The sequence below is a fragment of the Paramisgurnus dabryanus genome, chromosome 15, assembly GCF_030506205.2.
Source record: "Paramisgurnus dabryanus chromosome 15, PD_genome_1.1, whole genome shotgun sequence".
Classification (NCBI taxonomy): Eukaryota; Metazoa; Chordata; class Actinopteri; order Cypriniformes; family Cobitidae; genus Paramisgurnus; species Paramisgurnus dabryanus.
Genome location: NC_133351.1, coordinates 675,001 through 700,427, shown reverse-complemented (window position 1 = coordinate 700,427; position 25,427 = coordinate 675,001). Strand labels below are relative to the sequence as shown.

General features: G+C 34.7%; 2 protein-coding genes across 3 annotated transcripts in view; one reads left to right on the top strand and one right to left on the bottom strand.

Annotated features, from left to right (window-relative positions):
* The first annotated feature begins 482 nt into the window (after positions 1 to 482).
* On the top strand, positions 483 to 20,830 carry LOC135733655 (polyprenol dehydrogenase). 2 transcript variants are annotated; one of them, XM_065252443.2, is made up of 7 exons: positions 483 to 992; positions 9,177 to 9,284; positions 10,133 to 10,201; positions 14,858 to 14,959; positions 16,355 to 16,562; positions 18,432 to 18,639; positions 20,216 to 20,830. In XM_065252443.2, the coding sequence occupies exons 1-7, from the start codon at positions 950 to 952 to the stop codon at positions 20,429 to 20,431; spliced, it is 954 nt and encodes a 317-aa protein (XP_065108515.1). In that variant the 5' UTR covers positions 483 to 949; the 3' UTR covers positions 20,432 to 20,830. The 2 variants fall into 2 exon arrangements, with proteins under 2 accessions (XP_065108515.1, XP_065108514.1); XM_065252442.2 differs by lacking the exon at positions 483 to 992 and adding an exon at positions 6,480 to 6,773.
* A 2,315-nt stretch (positions 20,831 to 23,145) lies between these two features.
* asmt (acetylserotonin O-methyltransferase) overlaps positions 23,146 to 25,427 on the bottom strand; it is a 5,350-nt gene continuing 3,068 nt past the window's right edge. Inside the window, exons 5-8 of the mRNA XM_065252441.2 lie at positions 25,211 to 25,329; positions 24,558 to 24,698; positions 24,337 to 24,459; positions 23,146 to 24,246 (exon numbers count right to left, since the gene is read on the bottom strand). Of these exons, the coding sequence (XP_065108513.1) occupies positions 24,035 to 24,246; positions 24,337 to 24,459; positions 24,558 to 24,698; positions 25,211 to 25,329 (595 nt within the window). The 3' untranslated portion in view covers positions 23,146 to 24,034. The remainder of the gene's footprint in view (positions 24,247 to 24,336; positions 24,460 to 24,557; positions 24,699 to 25,210; positions 25,330 to 25,427) is intronic.

Genomic DNA, 25,427 nt, shown 5'->3' with positions numbered 1-25,427 from the left:
ACATTTTTACCTGTTTCTGTAAACAAATTACATTTGGATTTTTTTATTTTACAGTACAAATAAAAAAGTACAAAATTTGAAAGATTCACTTTACAATGTAAGAAATGTCAAATTTTCTGCAACTCAAAACTTCAAGATTAATTTAACAGCAATTTATCACTCAGTTCACATTTAATAAAAACTAAAAAAAAAACTATGCTTACAGTAACAGATTATGACACACAAGTCAACAATTTTGCATGAAATTACTTGTATGATGAACTCATTCCTAAATGTTTTGAGGTGTAAGATTATTCAACACAAACCAGTATAATATTTTGATGAAAAGGACATATAAGCAATTGAAAGTGTGGCAAACAGCAGGCTATTGTACATAATAATCTGCATGATGCCAAAACATTTGCAATTTGCTTTTATGTTGTGCACAACTGACTTGATGATGTGCAGGTTGTACGTATTTTGAAAAATTAATTTCTGATCTAAGAAATGCTCTAAAGCGACTGAGAAAAACTGTAACCGTGTGATCGTTTAAATACGGCGGTTGTTTTTTTCATCGATGAGGATCAAAGTCGGTGCTTTACGCGGAGCATCATTGGACAATCGCATCTGATGAAGTTCTGATGAAGCAACCTGTTCCACATCACATCTCCTCTGCTCGTGCGTGTCACTCACGGTGATCTCTCGTCATGTGTCGTCTTTAACACGACGGACGGGAATTGATGGCAAGAATTGATCCAACGACCGTCAATGCAGAAATCCAAAGATCTGCGCGCGGGTGATGAGGAGCATCAAATGAGATCTGAGCTCTGCTGTCATGCAGTCTCTTATATCGCCGGTCACTAAGGCAATCCTCGTAGCTCTTTTTATTTTTGCCATTTTGCTCATCCTTTATGTGATCCTGTGGTATATATGTAGAGACGTGGATTGCGATCACGGCATTTGATGTTGGATGCTGAAGCTGTGGATCAGATGGAGATGTCAGGGTGACCCCGGTAAGACGCGTTATCTCTCCACATACTCAAATCATTGTTTTGTAAATGATAGTCTGTTTGTTTGTTTGTTACCCATTACACGCGCATTTAAATAACAATTGAAGGCGATCGATATGTGATGTGAACGATCTACTCATTAAAGCGTCGATTACAAATGAAGGATTAATTAACACATAACTATAATGTTTTAGACAGCGTCCTTATCCTCCACATCACAAAGATACAATATACCGACGAGCTTTACGATAAAACCCCCAAAAAGTCCAATGTTGGCCGTCAGTCTTTCATGCGTAAAGGACGTGAACAGAATGAATATCGTGCCATCATATGTTGTTATAAAGTAGATTATTGAAATCTTTTCCCACATCATCTTCATTCACTTCCTTCACTTTTGTTTCTTGTTAGAATAAAGCGCACTTTGTAGTGTACTTCAATATTGTCATGTTTTTGGTTTTCTGTATGCTATTTGGGTTTCTTATAGTTTGGTAGTAAATAAATGATACTTCTCTCTTGCAGTCTGTAGTCTTTAAACTTTTAAGCATTAAATTCATGCAGCCCTGAGATCTGAAAAAGCCAGCATGCAATGTATTTGCTGCCATAAACCATCTACTTTATTTATCTGTACCATATTGCTGTTGCTGTGCTGTTCTGTTTAATCCGTAAATCTGAGTCGTTGTGTTCTTCAGTTATTTAACAATGTGTCGAGGCTAAATGAAGTCTACATGTTTCAGGTTGTCTATATGCTCTACCAGCTTACATTATTGGCCATTATGGGGTTGTGAAGGAGAACCCAAGGGCAGATGCAAATAATCTTCACTGCAGTGTGTTTGAGCAGTAACACTGTTGAACTCATCTCAGCACAGCACAGCAGGGTCCAAACACACATCTGAGGAGGACGTGGCCATTTCAGAAACCTTTATTATTACACTTATGCATTGACATCTGACACTCTCTGCAGAAGAGAAAATAATCTGGACAATTTATTCATGTAGATGTCTTCTATTTGCTGAGCAAACCTACATCAATTAAGTTTAAAACATAAATACATTAAAACTGATCATTATTTTAGTGATTCATTTAATTTTGACACCAGAAAAAATCATATAAAACATTTCTGTTTGTCCACTGATTCACATCCCACCCATCTGCCCATTCACAGCTCTTACTGTCACAGGGTTGACTAAAAAAGCTATATGACGTATTCCCCGGCATGCCCAAACTAATATCAAATACACTTCATTGAACAGACACTATATGGGGTAAGTTGTCAGAAAAATGGGAACAGAAATTACACAAATCATTTATTTATATATATAATTGACTCCTAATGTACACTGTTGACCCAGATATTGTCCTTACTTAAACAATGACGTCAACATCACTAAATATTTTGTGTTTTGCTCATAAACTTAAAGCAATCTTAGTTCAGTTAACCCTTTAAGTGTATAAAATTCAGTTAATGGATGATCATAACATGTGAGGAATACCCATAATCCATTGTGCCTGAATATTTTGATTATTTTTGCTTTTTCACAAAATAAGAACTTGAACTTAAATATGTCATAGAGGTTTAAGCTCTTATATTATTAATGTTGTTTTGTGGTAAATGATAATTTTGTGAAGTTACCATTCAGATGATCAGTGTTTACTTGTTTACATGTTCAGCACATTTTATTGTATTTCATTCCACAGTACTCACAATTCGTGTCAAAAATGCAGTTTTGTGTGTTTCTGTGGAGAATGAAGTTTATTCAGTGATTGACTTATAGTCATGAATTTTCTTTTATAATACCATTTATAACACCAAAAGTAATATCAATGAATTAAAAATAGAAGATCTTTGAACTTAATTAACTAAGTGGAGATGTTGGACAGAGCAATCGATATTAAAAACTAAATCAACTCAAAATTAAGTTTACTAAACTACACTCTAAACATGTCTGGGTTAGTTTTTGACCCATAATGGGTAAATATTGGACAGAACACATGTTGGAATAAACATTACCAAATGGGTTTTTGTCATGCAACCATGGGGTATATTAACCCAGCAGTTGGGTTAAAACAACCCAGGACTGGGTCAATTTTTAACCCAGTGGTGTGTTCTGTCCGATATTTACTCATTATGGGTCAAAAATAACCCAGAGTGTAGAAGTTAAATGTACTATTTTTGTTCAACTTAATAGTTAATTTATAAAACATATCCTCAAAAAAAATCATAATGTGAACTAATGCTTTTTAGTAAAGACTACTACTGCCAACTTGATTGTCCTGCTATACCAACTGAAGGTTTTTATGTTAATACAACTTGACCTGTTTTAAAATAATGTTTTTAGCAATGACATAGATGCGCTTTACAATTTACAAACACATAATGAGATTACAATATCAGTTTGGAGAAAAAAAAACATTTTTCAATCATGTTTGACACAAATAAAAGAAAATAAGCATATATATATATATATATATATATATATATATATATATATATATATATATAAACCTATAGAGAAAGCCTAATGTATGTGTGTAGACAACTCAAGCAGCAATAAATGCCAAATGTGTGCAGTCACAAGCATTCAAATATCTACAGGCCACCAGCACAGAGACTTCATGAAGGTTTCAGGTGTCTGTTTGAGTTGCGTTTTGTCAGGTGGGGGAGGCGGCATCAAAGATAAGAAACTCCAGGAAACGTAATAGAGTGACAATCATAGAAAGTGGGCCAGGCAGCTTCTCATGGGAAAAATTTAAAGCAGTTCATGTTTCTCCTAATGCAAAAACCGCCAAACGCTCACTTTCAGCTGTCAGGCGAAATCTTCCACACAAGCTGCTGCGTGACACAGTTGATATAATGCAATAGGACACAGAAACAATGAAGAAAAAGGTTTATAAATAGAAGAAGTGAGTCAATCGTTACGTAAAGTTACTGTTTGCAGATACGAGGGAGATTTGAATGCGATGAGATGCTTAGCATGTTTCCATCTCTGGCAAGTTGCATACATTTATGTCATGTCCAGTAGCTTTTGTTTCAATTAACACATTGTTAAAGTCTCTAAATATCTTTACATTTCTGTGAATGTGTGGAGCTTTCACTTTAAGCATATCAAGACTTCACTTTTATTTTTAATGATCTTGATGTGTGACAAATGCATTTTTAAAACTACAAATAATCCATATAGTCTCGCGATTTGCATGTGCATAAAATTGCAGCTAACTTCTGTTAAAGAGATTTCATCTATGCACTCAAAAATGCAAATAGATACAACACAATAATTAAACATTTGGTCAAAATTTTATTTCAGCAATTTCCTTCAATTTACTTAATCCATTTGAGAAGCAATTCTGTGGTGTTAAAGTAGCTTTACTTAAACATGGCAGAAGATTTCCAGTTCCCAGCATGCACTGAATGCACTCCCATTTTTTAGAAATATGCTAGGCCTATATAATGTCATTTTAAAAATGTATCTGTGTTTTGAATGAATATTATTTTATATTAATAGTATATAAAGTTTCTGTTATGTTGGTTATTAATATAATAAAGAGCAAGACCATACCTGTAAGGAGCTCAGTAAATTTGACGTCATACAAATCTGTGCAACACATCCACTGCATGAATCCAGATAAATCTGCAGGTGCTTTAACACGAGACCTGCGGCACAAAACAACTGAGTACAGCTGCGGCTGAGAGTCTTCAGGCCAAGGTGACTCTTAACACTGCCTGACTGTGAATTACAATTATATCATCCTAAAACACATAAACCTTACATCCTGAAAAAATCAATAATATATTATGAATATTATTCATAATAAAAATGTGCATATAAATGTTATTGTCATAACCAGTGTTGGGTAAGTTACTCAAAAAAAGTAATTAATTACTAGTTACTAATTACATCTTTAATCATGTAATTAGATTACTTTACAAATTACTCTCTCGCAAAAGTATTTAATTACTTATTACTAATTACTTTCTAAATCCTATTTAGTACATGATACAAGGATAGGCTTGAAATGGCTCGAAAAAATAATATATAAAAGTACATCAATTATTCTGGTCCCACTTTAGGGTCCAATCATCTCTATTAACTAACTATTAACTACTTTTGCCTCAATATACTCCAAATACTGCTTATTAATACTAAAGAAGTTGTTAATTTTAAGTATTGGTAGAAATGGGGAGGGTTAAAGGAGTAGTCCACTTTATAGATGGGGTCCATTGACTTTTCATAGTAGGTCAAAAAAATACTATGGTAATTCAATGGGCCCCATCTTTAAAGTGGACTACTCCTTTAAGGACGTAGAATAAGGTTTTGCAGAATCAGATATGTGCTAAGCATTAATAAACAGCCAGCATCTCATTAATATTAATGCTAATAATCAACCAGTTAATAGTGATAATTTTAAACTTAAACCATGTTAAATCCACCTTTGTATTACTGTTAACATAATAGTTTTAGAGTCCATACACAGTATTTAGTTACATCAAAAGTAACTGTAATTAGATTACAAGAAAAATAAGAGTAATCCCTTACTTTACTTTTTCAAGGGAAAAGTAATTTAATTACAGTAACTAATTACTTAGTAACTAGTTACACCCAACACTGGTCATAACACATTTTAGAGTTTTGTCAAAATCATTCATTTATTTCAATACTTCAATAAATCCAATGTTATTTCCATTACAATTACATTTCATACATCTTTCTTTGTAGGCTGAGTTTAGACACATGACAAATATATCACTGCTCCAAATTAACTAATCAACAATCATACAAATTTACAGCATTAAAAATATGTTTCAGACAAAATGAATATGTTTTGGCTTCTAATTAATATTATAATTATGAGTTGCAGTCTGGAACATTTCAGGATATTTTCACAAAGACTTCATGGTTGCAGTGTGTCCTGAACATCATTGTAATCATTGGGTTCAATGTTCTCAATATGCACCTGCGATATTATTAAGATTTGTTCCACAGACCTAGGCTGCTTTCAATGGAAATGTCCATTGGAATGTTCAATGGAAATGTTTCTCATGTCTGAGAAACGTGTTTAGAACTAGACAGAGTGACAACTAGCCCCTGATTTAAAATACTTTATACAGTGATGTTCCTTTAATATGATCACTTATAAGCAACAATGAATTGTTATGTCAACTGGAAGTTCTGGAACGTAAAGATGAATAAATATGATGTCAATCCAGCAGGTACTGCATGGGTGTCAGTATCATATGGGGGTGGAACAAGAACAACCCACTTTTTAAGACCAATGATATTGATAAAATTTCTCATGTCTGTTCACCTATCAGAGCACCGTCAGTAAACTCCGTTCCGCGTTTTAGCTACAACCTTGACTTTCACGCTGCTGCTTCCTCAAATCCATTCCACTTGGCTTATTTAGAGTCCATATAATTTAAACTCCAATCCTTGTTTTCACTGCTTCGCACGCTCATCTCCTTCGACACAACAAAGTACACACACCTTTTGAGGCTATAAAAGCATTTGTTTAATTACAAATCACCAGAATATAAGGAAAAGGCATCTACTCCAGTAAATGTTTTGGACCCATCCACATTTGTTTGGCTTCCGACGCCCATAAACTACTACAGTATGTAGCGGAACTTAAAATCTCATTCATGTCTCACTTGGGTCTCATTATAGAGAACACACGCGCGTGGAGGAATCATGTGGATCGTGTCACGACTGATTCCCTTCCTGAAGCTTTATATGATCGGTTTGAAGGTTTTACTCTATCAGCTGTGGAACAGAAGTTTCGCGTTACCAGGTTTGTGACGTCATGTTGCGTTTAATCATCACGCAAGTGAGGGACGCGTTGCGTTGACATTACGAGTGTGAGTTTAGAGTTGACTGTGATCTGTGTCAGACAGGAAGAATCCGTCAGTTTCAGTCATATAATCCCTGTATAATCCTCACATGATTCCGATTTTCTCATGCTGTTACTGTTCTCAGTCTGAATGTTAACTTTGAATAAAATACAAGGGCGTTGGGTAAGGACATAGGGACATGTCACATATCACTAGCAAAAATTTCGACCAAACTATTCATCTGTATTTACAAATAGTCACTGATGTCCGTCTGTGCCTTGTGTTTTTTTACTTATACATTATTTTATTTAACATTTATTTACTCGTGAATTATTTAAATGAGACTCAAATCTTTACAACGCCTTTTGTAAAAATAACGCAGTCTGTGGTACACAAACGGTTAAGAGATCGAGTCCCGCCTCCGTAACTCAAGTAGATAATATCATTGGCTTTGCCTTTTTGAGTCCCGCCTCTCTAATCCACGTCGCTTTATGATTGGCTGTGTCTTTACTCGCTGTCTGACGTAGGCTGCATTTGGAAGTACAAAGCGCCAAAGCTCTGTCAACACGACGCGATGTGCGTCATGTCATGATTATTATGGCTACCTGTGGTGAGGAAGAAAACATTTGTTTGCACAAAATACTGGACAAGTTGTGTCTGTGACATTAATTTTGGCCTGTAACCCTAATAAATAAGATTATGACAACAAAAATACTATTTTAAATATTGTTCAGTAAAGGGTCATTCTACGGAAATGTCATTGTTTTCTGTCCCTAACCTTTACAGAAATATTACACTTGAAACACCCTTTAGGGTTACCATTTTTTTATATTTTAAAATGAGACAATATGTTATTTGAAGAATTACACATTCTTGAGCCATTAATGTAGCATTATTTGATTTTTATTAATTAATTAGAATTCCAAGCACCACAGAGGTGCTCGTCCCCACAGTCATGTAGAGAGGGAAAATGCTTTATTTTGAGATCAAAAACAGTGTTTTCTTCCATTTAAAATACAATAATGTGTCCATAACTATAAAATATATGATGTAAATTACATAAAAAGACAAAATGCTAAATAATAAATATAAAATATATAATGAAAGTAGTGGTCCCCTGGAGTTGTGCCACTGATGTTACCATTTAACAAAAAAGCTCTTATTTTTAAATAAAAATCAAACTGATGACATCACTTGACTTCCTTCTTTCAATTTCCTGGAGATCTATGAAGAGACGCCCATATAAGTCCACTGTCTCTTTTCAGTTATCAGAAATCTTCTCATTTATCTCATGATTTTATACGTAGCTTTAAGGTTAAGTCACTGGTATGACCTCCTTTATTGTTTGAGAATTGCAAAAAACTAGAATACACATGGATTAAACTACTTAATTTAGTGAGTATACGATGATTGACAACATGTGGTTTGATACTTTGCAGCAGAAATTTTGTAAAATGCAGTGAAAGTTGTCACTGGTGTTACTGTCACTGGACCTTCCTTATGGGTAACAGCAGTGAAGATCAGTGACTGGTGATTTGTTGTGTCACTGGTGTTACTGTGTTTTTTTTTTCTTTCACATTAAATAAAATCTTTCACATGTGACATGATGACAAATTTTAATTCATTTAATTCTGCTACACTTAAGAATTAAGCTTTAAAGCTGAAAAAAATTAAAAATTATATTTCATAAACACCTTTAATATTGCTAAAATGTAAGGTAGCACCAGTGACAAAAAAGGTCTATGCAGTCTTGAAGTACATGCACACAAAAATCATTAAGCTGTCATTTATGTGTACTTATAAAGTCAAAGAGTAATCTAATAATGTGGCCTAAGTTTAAATGTTAGAAAAAGAAATCAATTTCAAGACAGTTTCTGTAGAATGACCCTAAACATTGATTAACCTTTGTGACGATGCGGCTCTGAAGACAATTTAATTTCTGTCCCCACCAATGTCAAAGTCAAACTTACACCCTTGATTAAATCCCTTCATCATTTAGAAAAGATTGATTAAATAATCCACACAGTTCATGTCTTAAAGTAGGAGTGGGAAGCCCTGGGTCCTGGAGGGCCACTGTCCTGCAGAGTTTAGTTCCAACCCTAATCAAACACACCTGCATTTCATTTCCAAGTAATCCTGAAGACTTTAATTAGATTTTTCATGAGTGTTTAATTAGGGTTGGAACTAAACTCTGCAGGACCCCGGCTCTCCCCACCCCTGTCCTAAAGTGATATGAAGACTCTGTGATGTCATGTCACATCTCTGAGACTTCTCCTATTAAACGTTAGAGATATTCAAATGAAAGGTAAATCTTTGTTTCACATAAACTATGAAAATATATTTTTTGCTCTTTTATTTCACAGTTTTAGCCAAACAGAATGGCAAGGTTGCTGTTGTGACAGGTGGTACTAAAGGAATCGGCTATGAGACGGTGAGACAGCTGGTGAATCTGGGAATGTTTGTCATTATAGGTAAAGTTAAAGATCTTTATTATAATACTTTAGATTCTTATAAATGTCCGCACACGTGACAAATGTCAGCTTGTGTTGTGTCTTTTAAAGGGATAGCTCACCCACATATGAAAACTCTCTCTTTCATCATTTACTCATTACCTGTGTACATGTCTTTGTTCTGATAAACACAAAGGAAGATATTTTGAGGAATATTTGTAACCAAACCGTTAGTAAGCCCCATTCACTTTCATAGTATTCTGTTAACTACAATAGAAGTTAATGTGGTTTCAAACATTTCTAAAATCAAAACAAAGAACAACATGAGAGTCAGTAAATCATGACAGAGTTTTAATTTTTGGGTGAACTATCCCTTTAAGGCCTACATGATTTTATTATGACCTTACAGTAATATTATGGTGCTTTAGGTCCAGGTTCAGCATTCAGAGTTTAAATGTTTATAGTAAACATTACATTCTGACTTACAATTAAAGTGATCACATATATGTGTGTGTGTGTCTGTGTACAGTAGATTTATTATCACAGATGTCAATTGTATATCAAATCTATTACAGATGTCACGTCCACAACCTGATATCATGATATATTTTTGTGTCATTTCTGCTTTTGTTCTTCATCTATAGCACATTTATTAGATGACTTAATAAACTTTTCTTACAGCACACACCAGTAATATTAGCTGATAAATGACTGCCATTAGGTCATGTGCTTCATTATCAACTACTCTTATTAAGAATTTGATGGATATAGTTTCTGTATTTGTATGGTATTGTTATGGTATAAAAGATTATCAAATGGTTTCTTTCATGAATACAGTAGCCAATCAAAGTTTTACTTTTACATTTCAGCCTCACATAATGAAGAGGAGGGTCTGTCTGCTGTGAGGAAGCTTCGTGAGGAGAACTCAGAAGCTCAGGGTAAGACACATCAGATTCATTTATATCATACAGAAATAATGCACAAATCAAACTGCTGGACTTCTGTTAAAGACGAATGAAGTTTACAGTTTAATTTCACTGCTTTATATGATAAACAAAATGACTGAATCTGCTGATGTTTGACTGCTCAGTGGCTTTGAAAGACAGTCAGTGACAAAAATATTATTAAGCAGAACTCCACCTAAGTGTTTAATTATCTTTTTGAAATAATCTTCATTATTTTTGGATAGACTGAAATTTAGTTTTTTTTACCATGAAAACAGGCTGTGGTTAGCTGCTGTCGTGATGTTTAGCATAAATTGGAATGAAGATCAAGCTCATGTTCCCACTGGAGTTTTTTCAGTCTTGATTTGTGGCAGCATTTAGAGATATACAGTGAATGATAATACAGAATAAGACTGATGATAATTTAAAGGTGCCAAATAATCCATTGTAATAATCTGTTAAATTCTTCTCTGAAGGTCTGTGACTTTATAAAGTGCAAAAATTATTTTACATGTCCATTTATAACCCTTGTGAATGAAATGATCTATTATTACCTTATATGAAAGGGTCATGAATAATAATGTTGAGCTCTGCTCTGATTGGCTGTTTCTCCTTCAGTAGCTCTGTGTGTATGTAAACAGATCTTATGTTTGAGTCTGGATCAGATTTTGAGGAATAATCAGTTGTTTGGAGATTGTTAATGGACGTTTCTGAGTGATAAGTTTGTGTTTTTTCAGTATGGACCTGCAAAACATAACCGTAACATCAATAGTAGAACTTCAGCCTAAACGCTAGCATATAGCATTAACTAGCATATAACGTTAACTAGCATATTGTTTTAACTAGCATATAGCATTTACTAGCATAAAGCGCTAACTCAGCAGTCACATCTTTGTTTTTATCATTGTAACAACATTGTACTTAATTTAATGTTGTAACGTCACAGTCGGTGTTATGTTGAGACGGTGTTTGGTTAACTGAAATAGTTTAACATTCATTAAAAACAAGCAAATTCTCTTGAGTCACTTGTCACATAATAAAGAGTTAAAGAGAAGTAAAAGGACACTAGAAAGAGTTCATCCATCCAGACGGGATTCACTAAAATTTCAGCGTGAGTCACTCTTGATGAATGATTAATTTGAGGCAGCCTGCAGCGTGAGAAGATCAGATCTTCAGATGGAGGCTTGTGACCGATTAAATGCCTCCATAATAATCTCAGCCCAAATCTCACAGACAAGACAAGACTTTCTTAAAGGTGGGGTGAAATGTTTCTATAACTATTGTCACAAAGTGTTGTTATAGTTTTAACCATAAACCTGAGAGATCAAACAGAGTCTGATCTCTGTCTGATTTATTCTGCTCTGAGATGATGAATCTCTCTGTTGAAGGCCATTAGTGTCGTTTTACACAGCTGCCAGCAGGGCGGCTCCAGTCTGTTCAACAGAAATAACAGTACTGTACTGTATATATACAATAGAGGTCACCTTGTGTTCAAGAGCACCTATTGTCCGATTCATGATTTTATATTTCTTTTGGTATGTAAGTGTGTATTAGTTCATGTTAACGATATACAAAAGGTACAAACCCCAAAGTAAACTATGACGTGAGTTATCATCTCAAAAGTAAATCTCTTTTCTTGGACTACAACAAACACACAGATTGTAGGCAACCGTGTATGTAGTAAAGACCGACATTATCATAACTCCTCCCACTTCAGACTCACAGCTTGTAAATTAACTTCTGTTAGCATTGCATTGTGAGTGAATCTTTCAAACATGGTAAGGAGCATCACATTTCAGCTGACGTCAGAGGTACTCAGGCCAATCACAACGTACAGATTAGCTGGCCAATCAGAGACACAGAGCTTTTCAGATTGATGAGTTTTGTACAAAATCAGATTGTTTGTGAAAAGCAGTATATCTGGAGCTACAAAAATGTATGCTATGTGGAAAAAAATGTGTTTTTAACCATAAACTACGCAAACACATTGTATTACACCAAATACACAAAATAACCTTGTTCTTTAGCAATGAAATAGGTGCACTTTAATACAAAACACATTCTTACAGCTCTTTTTAGTTCCCAGTACATCCCAGTGCATAAAATCCTAATTTTCAAACAAAAATTCCTTAATTGGCAAAAAAGGTTTTTACGCTTGAGGTAGTTTTTGACTTGAAAAAGAGTAAAGGAATAATGGGAGATGGAAACGCATTTGCCAAATAAATTGTGACATAGCGAACATTAAACCCACGTGACTGATCGTCTAGCTCAGGATTAAACTCAAATAAATACTTTTTTAAAATGATGATTTTAAGATTAGAGAGTAAATGCTTCCAACCAGAAGCGGACATAAGTTCCAGCGGATCATCACAGTATTTAAGCACAGTCCTGTGTGTGGGCTAATAAGTATATGAAGTACTGTAATGGAAATGCATGTTTTATTTACTGTTGGTTACTCATACCACCGTCATTCACTCAAACAACTAATGGAAACACACTGAATTTGCATTTGTTTGTTTCTCATTTTTTGTGAATTTTAAAAAAATTCACCTCACGTTTTGATGGAAACCCAGCTATTGTGACATGAGGAAAGCCCAAAGGCCAAGCAGATTTATACTCCGATAGACTTCAGAGCGAGACTCTCGACTGTCTGAATATTTCCCAGCATGCATCCTGTGTTTCTTCAGTTTGATGAAGGTCACATTATATATAAACAACTGAGTGCATCTATAAAGAAGTCTGTGTTTGTTTCATGGTCTGATTTCTGCTGCAGTCCATTGAGACGCTGTTTGAGTTCTGATGCCTTTAGGTCTTTAGCGCAGAGGTTGATTTATGTGTTTATGACTCATCTTTCTGCTGCGTATCCTGAGGAATAAATCTCATCTCTCTCTGCTTCTGTTTGCATGACTCAAAGACTTAATCCAGGTCAGAGTCGACTTAAAACATCAAAACCTCCACTTATTTTTTGATTCAAGCCATAAATGTAATAGATTGATTTGAATATAATAAATGGAGCTCTTTAACCTTTGATTCTTGACCTTCTGTAAACACAGATGCTTTGCTGGTTTATTATGTTTACAGATATTATCTGTATATTACATATATTATATTTTGCATATTGAAATGTTTATGCTATAATATCTGTTTTTAAATATTTTGCTGTATTTGTGCAGATGAATAAGCATCCTTGTGTTTATTTTGTGAGCAACAGTGTAGTAAAGCAAGCATTGTGTAATTTTAACTAAATTTGACTTCTTGCATGAAATGTTTTAAATGTATTAGGCAACAGTGAAATGATGTTTTCTCTGATTTATAGCCAACAAACAGATAAATATTAAGATATGTGACAGTCAAATCTTTTGGTCTATTTGTGTGCAAATATGATCGGAGAGAGAGTAGTGAAGATGTTTAGTGAGTTAGTGTTGATTAAATAGTGTATACTAGTAAGTGAGCTGATCTCATGCTTCATCTTGATGTTCTTTGTTCTCTGTATCTATTTATTTCATGTTTTCCCTGAGGTGGTTTCTTGGGTTCAGACTATAAACGTGTGAATGAGGTTAAATCTCAGCCGCGGGCATCAGAAACATCAGATGCTTCACTGACACTTTCTCTTCTGTCACGGACATAAACACGACTGCATTTATTATCTTACAGCGTGTAGCTGTGCTGTCTAACCGTCCTCTCTTTGACATTTAGATGTTGAATTACCTGAGGTTAAGAAACGCTACACAACCGCACACTGATTCTAGTGTGGCCCACATCTCTTCTGTCATTTCAGTAATCCATAACATCTCAGTCATTTCTTTAACAAAACAAAGCAGCTGATAAATGTCTGGTTTACTTGATACTCTGTTTGTCTCAATGATTCAGATGTGATCTGTTTTTTATATTTCAGTAGATTATAAATGTGTCTGTCAGATATAATCTTAACAGACTGTGTTAAAGGTGTTGATCTTAGAGATGATCTCAAACTCTTTTCACCTCAGAAACTCTCTAACTTTATATGGACATTTAAATTTCAATAGTGATGATGAGAAATAAGAGTTACACATTAGATTATACATACGCAATTCCAGCTAGGTAAGCTTTAGTTCCTATGTAGTGTTGTAAAATTTGTCTGAGCAGATTTGATAATACAGCACTGTGTAAAATGTGATGATCTGAGATCAGTTTTCTGCTTCAGTACAACCAAACACAGATGAGCTAAACATGTGAAATGTTATTTAAACGTGCCATAGAATTTTAAACTGTATTTATGTAAGCATAGATGAGTAATAAGAGTTGTGTACATGGCAAATCATGAGCCTTAAACATGATTGTTTCCTCCTTATGTAAACCTCATGCATTCAAAAGACCGCTGGAAAACAAACCAATCACGACATAACACCAACTGTGACGTTACAGTCCAGATGTACATCATCAACATTAAATTAAGTACAATGTTATTACAATGCTCAACATTATTATAGGCAAATCCTAGGGTTATAAATGGACATGAAAAACTGACTCTGGATCATTTTTGCACTTAATAAAGCCACAACCCTTCTATCAGAGAACAATTTAACAGATTATTGCAATGCATTCTATGGCACCTTTATTACGAATGACATAATAATAATCCATGTGTTTCTTGAATTTGTCTTTTAACAGTGGACTTTGAGTATTTGAACGTATCGTCTTTGATGTCGGTGAGACGGTTCGTCCAGAGGTTTAGAGATCGAGCTCTTCCCCTGCACGTGCTCATCAATAATGGTACTGTAGTCTCATATAAACTTCATTTAAAATCTTCATATTTCTAAGCTCATATAGCTTTAGCTGTTTTTATTAATGTAACGTAATGCAGAGCTTTATGGCCCAGATTTACAACCTGGAAAAAGTTATTTTTCAACAAAATTGTTTTTACAAAAGAAATGAAAAATATCTGTGAACTCAATAATATTGTGATGCTCTTTATAGACTCATAAGTAGATGTCGGGTCTGACTGATAAATGACTGTGAATCTGTGTTTAATGTAGGTGTTGTTGTCTTTTACCTCACATGATTTGTGTTTATAGTTTTGGAGGATGTGAACATGGCACACAAACGTCATTGCTTTATTAAAACAGATATGGAAAGCTTTTTGTCTTTTTTTAAAAGTTCATCTGATTTATTTTTACTATTCTAACTTGGTGAGAATTTAATCTATATTTCCTGATCAGATTTGTGCTGTATTATTTCTCACATTAGTCAGTCAATAAGAAATAACACGAGTCTATTTATATCAGTTTAATCCAGATTATTCTACCTCAGTGTGTTTGAACAATGTGCCGATATATAATGGGATTAAGAGATTATTCACAGATTTCATTTAAAAGTTTAAAGATCCAGATCTGTGCATATATGAGTTCATAAATAATCATTGATTGAATGTATCTTAATAAACTTCAGATATTGTATATCAGGCCGTGTTATACATATTCAGTGTGACTGATGATGATGATGATGATGATGATTAATGGGTCATGAGCTCTGATTGGATCAGATTCATTCTGCCATGACAAAAATACTGACCTGCTTTTTCAAACACAATACTGTAATGTCCATCTATGGTGACTTTATACCACGGGTCTGTTGAATTCTTTATTCTGATTGGTTGAAAAATGTTTCACTGGTTAGCATTATTTTTTAATAAACACACACCTGACCTCTCAGAGAAATGTCTGTGGTAACCGTGGTATGAGAGGAATAATTGACTCCAGTCCATTGAATGATTTGAAAATAATGCACACCTGTGGTGTAACTGCGCTTTTTTTCAATAATAACGCTCTGTCATTAATTATATCTAATGTAAAATATGGTAAATGTTATAATATGTATTATTGAATGTACTGTTAGTAGATTTGGATTAAATACGGCAGCTCTGCCTGATATATTTCCTCACATTAAGCCATGAAAACATGAGGATCAAAATGAGATGATAAGAGTTAAACATCACTCATCTCATCTCTGACATGTGCTGTCTGACAGTCATCATCTGCTTGTTAAAGAAACAGAAGTGTATTTTATAAATAAATGTTGTTTGATATCTAGTAAAAGACTTCAAGGTTTTTAACCTTTTATTAGGAGATGTTTTCAACTCTGTTGATATATTTCTTGTTTGTGTTTCAGCCGGTGTTATGTTGGTCCCTGAAGGCAAAACAGAGGATGGATTTGAGACCCATTTTGCCACCAATTACCTGGGTCATTTCCTGTTGACCCGCCTTCTGCTGGATACCCTGATGCATTCTGGGAAAGATGAGTCGTACTCTCGAGTCATTAATGTCTCTTCTTCTGCACACTACACGGCTGACCTTCATCTACAGGACCTTCAAAACACGTAGGTTTAATAACACATTCATATTCAAATCACAAACCACATATTTTCAAGTAGAAATGAACATAAGAGCGTCATACCCGTCTAAAGTAAGACATCATAATCTCTCCATCTACACTAGAAGATTACAGAATAAATCAAGAGATCAGATCTGAGATTCATGCTGAATTGACGTAATGGAGTTTATTCTTTCTGTGTCATATATATATAATACACTGGTTTAGCACAAATGATCAACCTCTGAGCTAAAATGTGTTAATCTTACATATTTTCATCAGATGAATTACAGATGATGGTTGACTAAAGTTTAAAAGACATTTCTTGATAAAGATTGATTATGATCTATATACAGCTGAGTATATTTGCCTACAAGGAAGAGGAGGACGTCTGATGATGATCATGATGGTAGAATAATGAAAATTTTACTAAATTAAAGTTTATAAATTTCTCTTTACTTTGAGACTAGAGATTATTACCTAATCTCTTTGTGCCAGATCTACTCATCATTATATATTTACATTTGGTGGCTTAACTTTTCCAAAAACAGTCATGTGATATTTTATCTCAGAAACAATTCAGGCAGTTTTTCATGAAAAAGTCAAATGATGTTATTGGCATGAAAATAAAGATCAAGTGGTTACACTTTATAAAAAGAGTCCATGAATCAGACAGAAATATCATTTTACTTCCCATGAACTAATGAAGAGTCATCATTAAAGGCAGGGGATCAGATTTGATCCAGGAAGATTTTTAGTTATGCTGGTTGAAAGTCTCCTCACATCCTAAAAGCAATTACTATGTTAAAGTGTTTAAATGTATTTTTATAAATGTATGTCATCTGTGAAAGGTGTAGGACCCAAAAATGTTCAAAAAATCATTGAACTTTGATTGAAAAAATAATTGGACACATGCCATTTTTGCTCCTCTTCTGTGAATGTGTTTGGCATGCCCTGTTCATATCATACATCATCAGCTCATTCACGTGCGCTCTCTAAACAAACTTTCCTGCCATAACACAATAGACATCTTTTGAAACAACAGTGACAAAAAGCGTCTGAATTAACAATGTTAACTTTACTTCTTTTCTATGAGATGTAAACAGCTTTATTCACTATGTACTGCAAGGTTTTCTCACTGTTGAATGAGACGTGAATGGGCTTCTGGTCTGTTTTGGAGGAGGCGTGACTTTAGATGGCGATTTGAACGGAGGGAGGGATCTTGATTTCAGTGCTAGTAGGCTAAAGGTAGCATCTTTCAAAATCTGATACCCTGCCTTTGAGGACATGACATGACATGACATGTTTTTTGTAGTTGTTAGTTCATGTGTTGAGTCATGTTGAAGTTAATGATGACTCTTTGTTAGTTTATAAATAGTGCATGCGTGAACCCAGCATTACTTCACATTTGAGTAAGAATAGATATTTGTTTATAATGATTCATGGACCCTTATTATAAAGTCTTACTGATATTGGTGTGGCATCATTCTCATTGCTTTTACACTTTGCAGAAATGTTATGTGGCAGAATCACACAAAATGAATTAATTTTAGGCTAAAGTTTTATCTTGGACACTGGAGCCAATTAACACTCAGGATTTAATTTTCCTTTATTGACTTACTTTCGTTTCCGAGGCTTTCTCCTTGTAGAGCAGTCTTATTGCTTACATTTACATTCATTAAGTTGTTGCTATTGCATCACAAACACTGGATATTTCTTTATAAATAATAGCTCATCAGTGTGTCAAACACAAAGATAAAGAAGAGAATCGATCTGAATCTGTTGGAGGATCATGAAGAGTTTATATCATCAGAATGAAGTTGTATAATGAGGTGAATATCAATGATTGGTTTTTTTTCTTGATGTTTTTGTCCAGGCAGTGTTACAGCGCTCATGCAGCGTATTCCTGTAGTAAACTGGCCCAGGTTCTCTTCACGTATCATCTACATTATAAACTTCAGTCCATCCGAGCACCGCTGACGGTTAATGCTGTTGATCCCGGTGTGGTAAACACAGATCTTTACTCTCACGTCAATCATCTCATCCGATATGCACTCAAACCCATCGCTCGGCTCTTTTTTAAGGTGAGATTTTCTTCTTCTTGGGTGTGTTTTTAATATTTTTCTAAAATAATGATTCCTGTTTAAAATTTTGTAATGTTATATCACAGGAACTTTTTAATGTTTTCTCAAAAGTGATCTTCTCATGACTGAAGTACAGTATATTATTTTCAATTTTTCGATTAATCTGTTTTTTTTTAAAGTGGTCGATTGAAAATCGATTCTCAAAGAGCAGAAATAGGAGGGTTTTTTTCATATTTATCTCCACAAACATTTAACGTAAGATTAACGTTAATCTAATTACTAGTCTTCTTCACTAGATGTCACCCTCTTGTTTGCCTTGTGCGATGTTACCAAGGAGCTTTTTTATGAATTACTCACTTGTTCTTAACTTCTGTTCACTGTTCTTTTTTATTAATATAGTATTTGTATTAAATATATATTCATTGAGTTGAATCGAGAATTGAGTATAAAAACTGATTCTAGAACCAGATTCGAATATTGAATCGAAATCGAATTGATTTGATAGCTTGTGAATCGAAATCAAATCGATCTGGAACATCTGAATCGATACCCAGCCCTAATTACTGTAATAGTTTTAAATCAAAACAATGATATCAGTATTCAGGAATAATTCAGGATCATTGTACTTGTTTTAGTTATTTGTTTTTTTTTAAGTAATTTGTATCTCTTATGTTTTTTTTGTATTTTAATGTCTTTTTATGCTGCCTCCTGGCCAGATTGTCATTGTAAATAAGAACTGGTTCTCAAATGACTCACCTGGTTAAATAATTGCCATTCCTTAATGTTTATATGAAGGAATATGTTGTTATTAATGAGTACAGATGACATGAGATCGTAGTGTCAAGTCTTAACAGTCTTAAAGTGGATTTATTTTCAATAGGAGAAAACTGGTTTGTTTGTTTGTTTTCTGACATGTTCTTCAGAGGTTTCTTACCTTCAAACCTGTTCGCACTGACTGACACACCATCATCTCATCTCATGTCTTTGATATTTTAATTAAAGGGGATGAAATCTTTTAAGCGTCCTCCAAGTCTTTTAACCCTTAGGGTGTTGATTCATGTTGTAAAAATCCTGCAGTAAAACAGAAGATCTTAATGCTTCTCTGTTTAAGGATTGAATGATTCATTTATTGAGTTGTTGATTTTGTGTTTATTTATTGTCATGCACATCAGAACATCATCACATCCCACTCGACCTCCTCAGATTCACAGTTATTTCTTAAATCTTTTAATCTTCTCGTGTCAGCAGATCAGATCTCGGATTGAAACAGAGACGTTTCTTCTGTATGATAAATCATTTAGTGCACTTCCTTTAACAAATGACCTTTAACCCTCCAGTCAGCCGTCACTGCAGGATTATTCAAATAGACGCAAGCTCAGGCAGGGTGATGTGAATTAGGCATCACGATTGTGTGGAAACAGGCACTATTTACTTCAAACGCGTCTTCACACAAGTAAAAAATATTGAACTCAAGGCAAATCCCGCAAAGTTAAATCCCAGGAGTGATGTAGAGCGAGGAACGCGATGCCTCATGTTTGGCGTTTTATAAATGCTAATGTTGATTGTTTCTGTCCAGACTCCAGCTGATGGTGCAGTGACTGGGGTTTATGCTGCCGTCTCCTCTGATCTGGAGTCAGTTAGCGGATGTTATCTTTATGAAGGAGAATGTGTTGAGTCTTCACTAAACTCTTATGATGAAGATCTTCAGACTGGACTCTGGCAGAAGACCTGTGATCTCTTAAACCTCCGGCACTCGCTGTATGAAGACTGGAACGATGACATCACAAAATGAACAGAAACTCTTGACACTTTCTTTCAGTTGATGTCAACATCATTTCTTTATGTTTACAATCTCTTCATACCACTGAACTGTGATTGGCTGTCCTATAATGATGATGATGATGATGATGATGATGATGATGAAGGGCTCAGCGCTGTCATTACTACACTGTGAGTATGTTTGTGTTATTCAGATAATGTGTTGTCATCTGTGTGATGTTTCATCGTGTGTGTGTGTGTGTGTGTGTGTGTGTGTGTGTGTGTGTGTGTGTGTGTGTGTGTGTGTGTGTGTGTGTGTGTGTGTGTGTGTGTGTGATTGTGTTCACTGTGAATGAAGCTTTGATTTTTGTTTCTTTACAGTTATTAGCAGAATACAGAAATTCAGTTGCCTATATTTGCGTGCTTGACAATGATTTTTACTATGGTAAATATCTGAAAGCATTTAAAAACAGCAAATATTCACCATGTTTACTTACAGTGAACTCTCATCCAATAATCATCAGGCATTATTATGAAATATAAAATCACACTTTGATTTGTCCATTCAGGTGTGATGAAAGAATCCATGATGAAGTTATTTATTTTAAAGCACTAAGTGATAAATGTTCACGGTTTATTTATGACACACATTTATAAAAGGAATAATTGACTTTTATTGGAAAATAATGCACACCCAAGGTGATCATTCATGTCGTGCCGTTACACCGCAGGTGTGCATTATTTACAAATAATTAAAAGGCCGAAGTCAATGATTCCTCTTATACCACAGTTACCACACGCTGGTGATGACCGGTCAGGTGTGCATTTAATGAATCATAATGCATACCTGTGGAACATTTCTCAACCAATCAGAATAAAGCATTCCGTGGTATAATAACATATATATGACAAAGCATATTTACTGAGTATTTTCTCATTCGTTGTACATGTGTAGATTTACATATTCACGTAATTGTGTATCATAAGATTTAATGTGTGAAACTAAGTGTTGTCCTTTTGATGACAGAACATTTTTTGTTCACAAATGTTCGGGTGAAATATTAAAATGAGTGGACTCCAGTGATGTGCCAATGCCTTTAAAGGTTGTTTTTAAAATATTTTTTTAAATAATGTTGCCAAAACTTATAATGACCAGATAAGAAACTAAAATACTGTGATTTCTTTCTTTGATGTACAACAGCAGGGACATAAATGTAAATGTGACTGAACAGTTGATGATTATAATGAAAGAGTCTCAGACGCAGTTAAAGTTCAGTGTTAAAGTTCAATGTAACGGTAAAGGTGATACCTGTGAGCAAATCATTCACACATGCTCATGTTTTTACAATGCTTTTAATGAACATTTAATAATGTGTACTATGAAACTATTGACTGCAAAACTGATTCATTTCTTTGACTAAAACAATACAACATGAAGTGTAAAGTTTTCAGTCTGTTCTGTGATATAAATGTGTATTAAATATTCACATCTGTCTCGTTGTGTCGTGTCAAATGAAATCTGTAGTTGTGTTTCTCATCTGTTTGTGTAAATAAAGAGTTTCAGGGGTTGTTAAATGCTTACATGAGTTGTGTGTTGAAATGTATTTTTGTAAAATGTTTGATGATGTTGAATGAATGAAGGTGATTGAGGTGAAGTTATATTTCAACCCAAAGTGGTGTGCATATGTGAACGTACCGGACCATTTGACCAAAGTTAACAATATGATATGAAGAATAATCTTTGTGATGATGATGATGATGATGATGTATTCTTAACCTGATTCATGATTTTGGCTGTGACTGCAGTGTTTCAGTGTTTTTGCTTTCTATTATTGATTTGTGTCATTTACGGCCTATGAGCCGATTCACATGCAATAACTGATCAATATACCAACACTTGTTTTAATTCTCTGTCAATAAAATTAAAGCCTCAATATCCTGACAGTGTTCCATAGAAACTATAATAAAAATAAAACTCATGTTTGTTTAATACTCGTCCGCTTTCTCAATGCTTTTATAAATGTTGTGCATTACATTTGTGATTGCTGGAGGGTTTTGAGTCTTTGATACTGAAATAAAATCAAATAAAGAAGAAACGTTGTCATCATATTGTCCCAAACCCATTTCTTTTCAGCGAAACATTAAATGAGATGTCAGAAATGTCTGCGCTGAAAGTGATGCTGATATTGAAATTCAGTTTGTGTCGTCTCCTCTCGAACAGAAGAGTTTGTGAAATGTCATTGTGGTGAACTTGAGGCTTTGGTTTGGTTTGTCTGATGCTTTCGGCTGTTTGTGTCTGTCTGATGTTATTTATGTCTCGTGTGCTTCTCAGGCTCATAAATAAAAACATGGAAATATGTTAGCTAAATATGACATCACTTCTCTTCTGAATCTTTATCAGCTGTATTTACATGAAATTTCAATCAGAAAGAAAGTGTGTGATTTATTGATGCACCGATAGCACTTTTTAAGGATTGAGTATGAGGAGTACCGACATTTTTTCCTGGTACTCGCCGATACCGATGCTTGTTATACAGGTTATTTTTCATGTGGCAATTTTCTAAGAACACAATGAGACTAATGATCATATCATCATCTTTATTTTTAATAACTTCAACTTGTATTATAAAAACAAATCATTCTTATGTGATTTTTCAAAGCCAAAATGTCACAGTGTCCAATAACCTCCAAAGGGTAAACCAAGGATGTAATGCTTGTAATAACTGCCTGAAATCAGTCTTTGGTATTTTTACGAGTACGAGTACAAGAGCTTGGTTGTGGGCCTGATACCGGTATCGGTGCATCCCTATATTCAATACCTGTATTTATGTGTTTACTCAGAAAGCAGTGGCTGGAATGATTTCAGAAACTGGTCTTTAAATTAGATTAAAAAAGTGGCATGAGAAACAAAGTAAAAGTACACATGACTTGATATTAAACATCAACCACAAGACCTAAAGATTGAACATTGTTAAAAGAATCATTGAGTGTCATTTTAATCACAAGTTTATCTAGTTGATGAAGTGCAGTTTTTTTACCAGCATAAGAAAAAATAATGATTGAATCAAACTCAACTTCAAACTAAACTAGTGATGAGTGATTTTAAAACACTGCGTCGTGTGATTTTAGCAAACGAGGCTTCATTACGTCTAAGCAGAACTTAACTTCCGGTCTCTGTTTGTTTAATGGTCTGACTGGTAGTTAAACTGAACTGAGAGGAGATGATGATCATGGATCAGTGCTATGTAAAGGGAGGTTTGGCAGCTGATCTCTAGTTAAAATTGTTTAGATTATATATTTATACAGTAATGTTTACTCAGTGTAGTTTATGATACGCTTTAGCTAGGTCATCTACTTGTTGTTAATTAAGTTTACTGGAAGTTACATTTGTTCCACAAAAGCGTTTGTTTATGTTGTTCCTGCTGAAACCGTTTTACTGTCATTTAATGTTTTGAATGAACATAAATGAGTCAAAGTTCTTTGTTTTCGGCCTCTTTACAGTTTTATAACAATTTAAATGACATAATTCATAATTGCAAAAAATCCTGAATGATGAATTTTATTTAACACACAGCTATAGTTTCAGTGGTCACATAGGTCAAGTTAACAAGTTAGGAGTTAAGTCCTGCTAAGGTGTTTATTTTTGGGCCAGGATGACATCATAAAGTTTGCCAGTCCTGTGGATCTGGACGCAGGTGAAGCCAGCAGTAGTGAGCAGTCGGCTGTAATCTGAACCTTTCCGCTCTCGACCTTCAGTCTGAACTAACATATTGAGTGAATAAAGCTGACCGGTCAGTGGACCGCTGTTATCTTCATATAATAAAGCTTCAATCAGTAACACACCTCCACCTGTAAACACACAAACATCAGACTGATTCACACATACTGTACATCATCTCCCATAATAAACCACACAAACATCTGTCTCTGTGTGTGTACCTGATGTACAGGACTGGTAAACTTTAGTGAGCAGCTCTATACTCCTCTCATCTGTCCAGTCATGAAGAATGCGAGCGAGGATGTAAAGATCCGCAGGGGGAAGAGCGTCCTTAAAAAAATCTCCTGTTGTCAGACACAAATACACTGAAATCATTTTCAAATTCATTATAATATTGAGATTTATTTATAAACACACACAGATGAAAGAGTAACACCGAGACCTTCACAGAAGGAGATGCGCTCGTGTGGCTCTGACACAAAGTGTTGTCGTGATGTTTGAATAACTTTAGGAAGGTCAAAGATGATGAGAGATGATTGAGGATAGAGAGACAGACACAGTTTGGCCAGAGCTCCACTACAGCCTGAATAAAAGAGAAGAAACATCACATTAATATTCTTCTCTTATTATTCAACCATCTGCTCTCTGTCTGTTTCTCTCTCAACCACTGGAAGACACCAAACTTACACACATTTATGCTGCAGAGGTTACGTCATATATCTCAAGGTCACAATAAAACTAAATATGCACAACCAATCTTAATCTCAAGTTATGAAGAAAATGTTTGTTGACACATACATCACAGTATTAACACGAGGATCAGTGCATCAATATTCATCCATCAATGACACACAACAGTAAAACACAACATCAGCTCTACAGCGCCATCCTGTGGATTCAGAAAGCTTACATTACATGAGCCGAGGGGTTACATTCACATGAATGCATTTGGAATCAAACCTATGACCTTCAGGCCGTTAACACAATGTTTTACCCATTGAGCTGCTACAGGGTCCTCATGTTTGATCCTCACAGTAAACTAAACTCAACTCATAATTGTGTCACTACAGTAAAGTCGGATGTCTGATGTCTCACCTCCGAGGTCACAGATGCATCTGAATGGTGAGAGATCAAACGCTGTAATGACATCATGACCACAGATGTTCCAGATGGAGTTCATCAGATGCATGAACTTTACCATCTCCTCATCAGACCTGAAACACGTACAGATCATCAGATCAGATCAGAGTCACATCCACACCAGCAGCTTTATTAGAAAAGTTTATTAACTTCAACTATCTGCTCTTTCATA

What these genes read in the sequence shown, in the direction of transcription:
- LOC135733655 (XM_065252442.2), top strand. Translation starts at nt 6,674, where the DNA reads ATGTGGATCGTGTCACGACTGATTCCCTTCCTGAAGCTTTATATGATC. An exon ending in GGAGAACTCAGAAGCTCAGG is followed by an intron (nt 10,202 to 14,857) that starts GTAAGACACATC and finishes GTCTTTTAACAG; the next exon opens with TGGACTTTGAGTATTTGAAC. An exon ending in TCGCTCGGCTCTTTTTTAAG is followed by an intron (nt 18,640 to 20,215) that starts GTGAGATTTTCT and finishes GTTTCTGTCCAG; the next exon opens with ACTCCAGCTGATGGTGCAGT.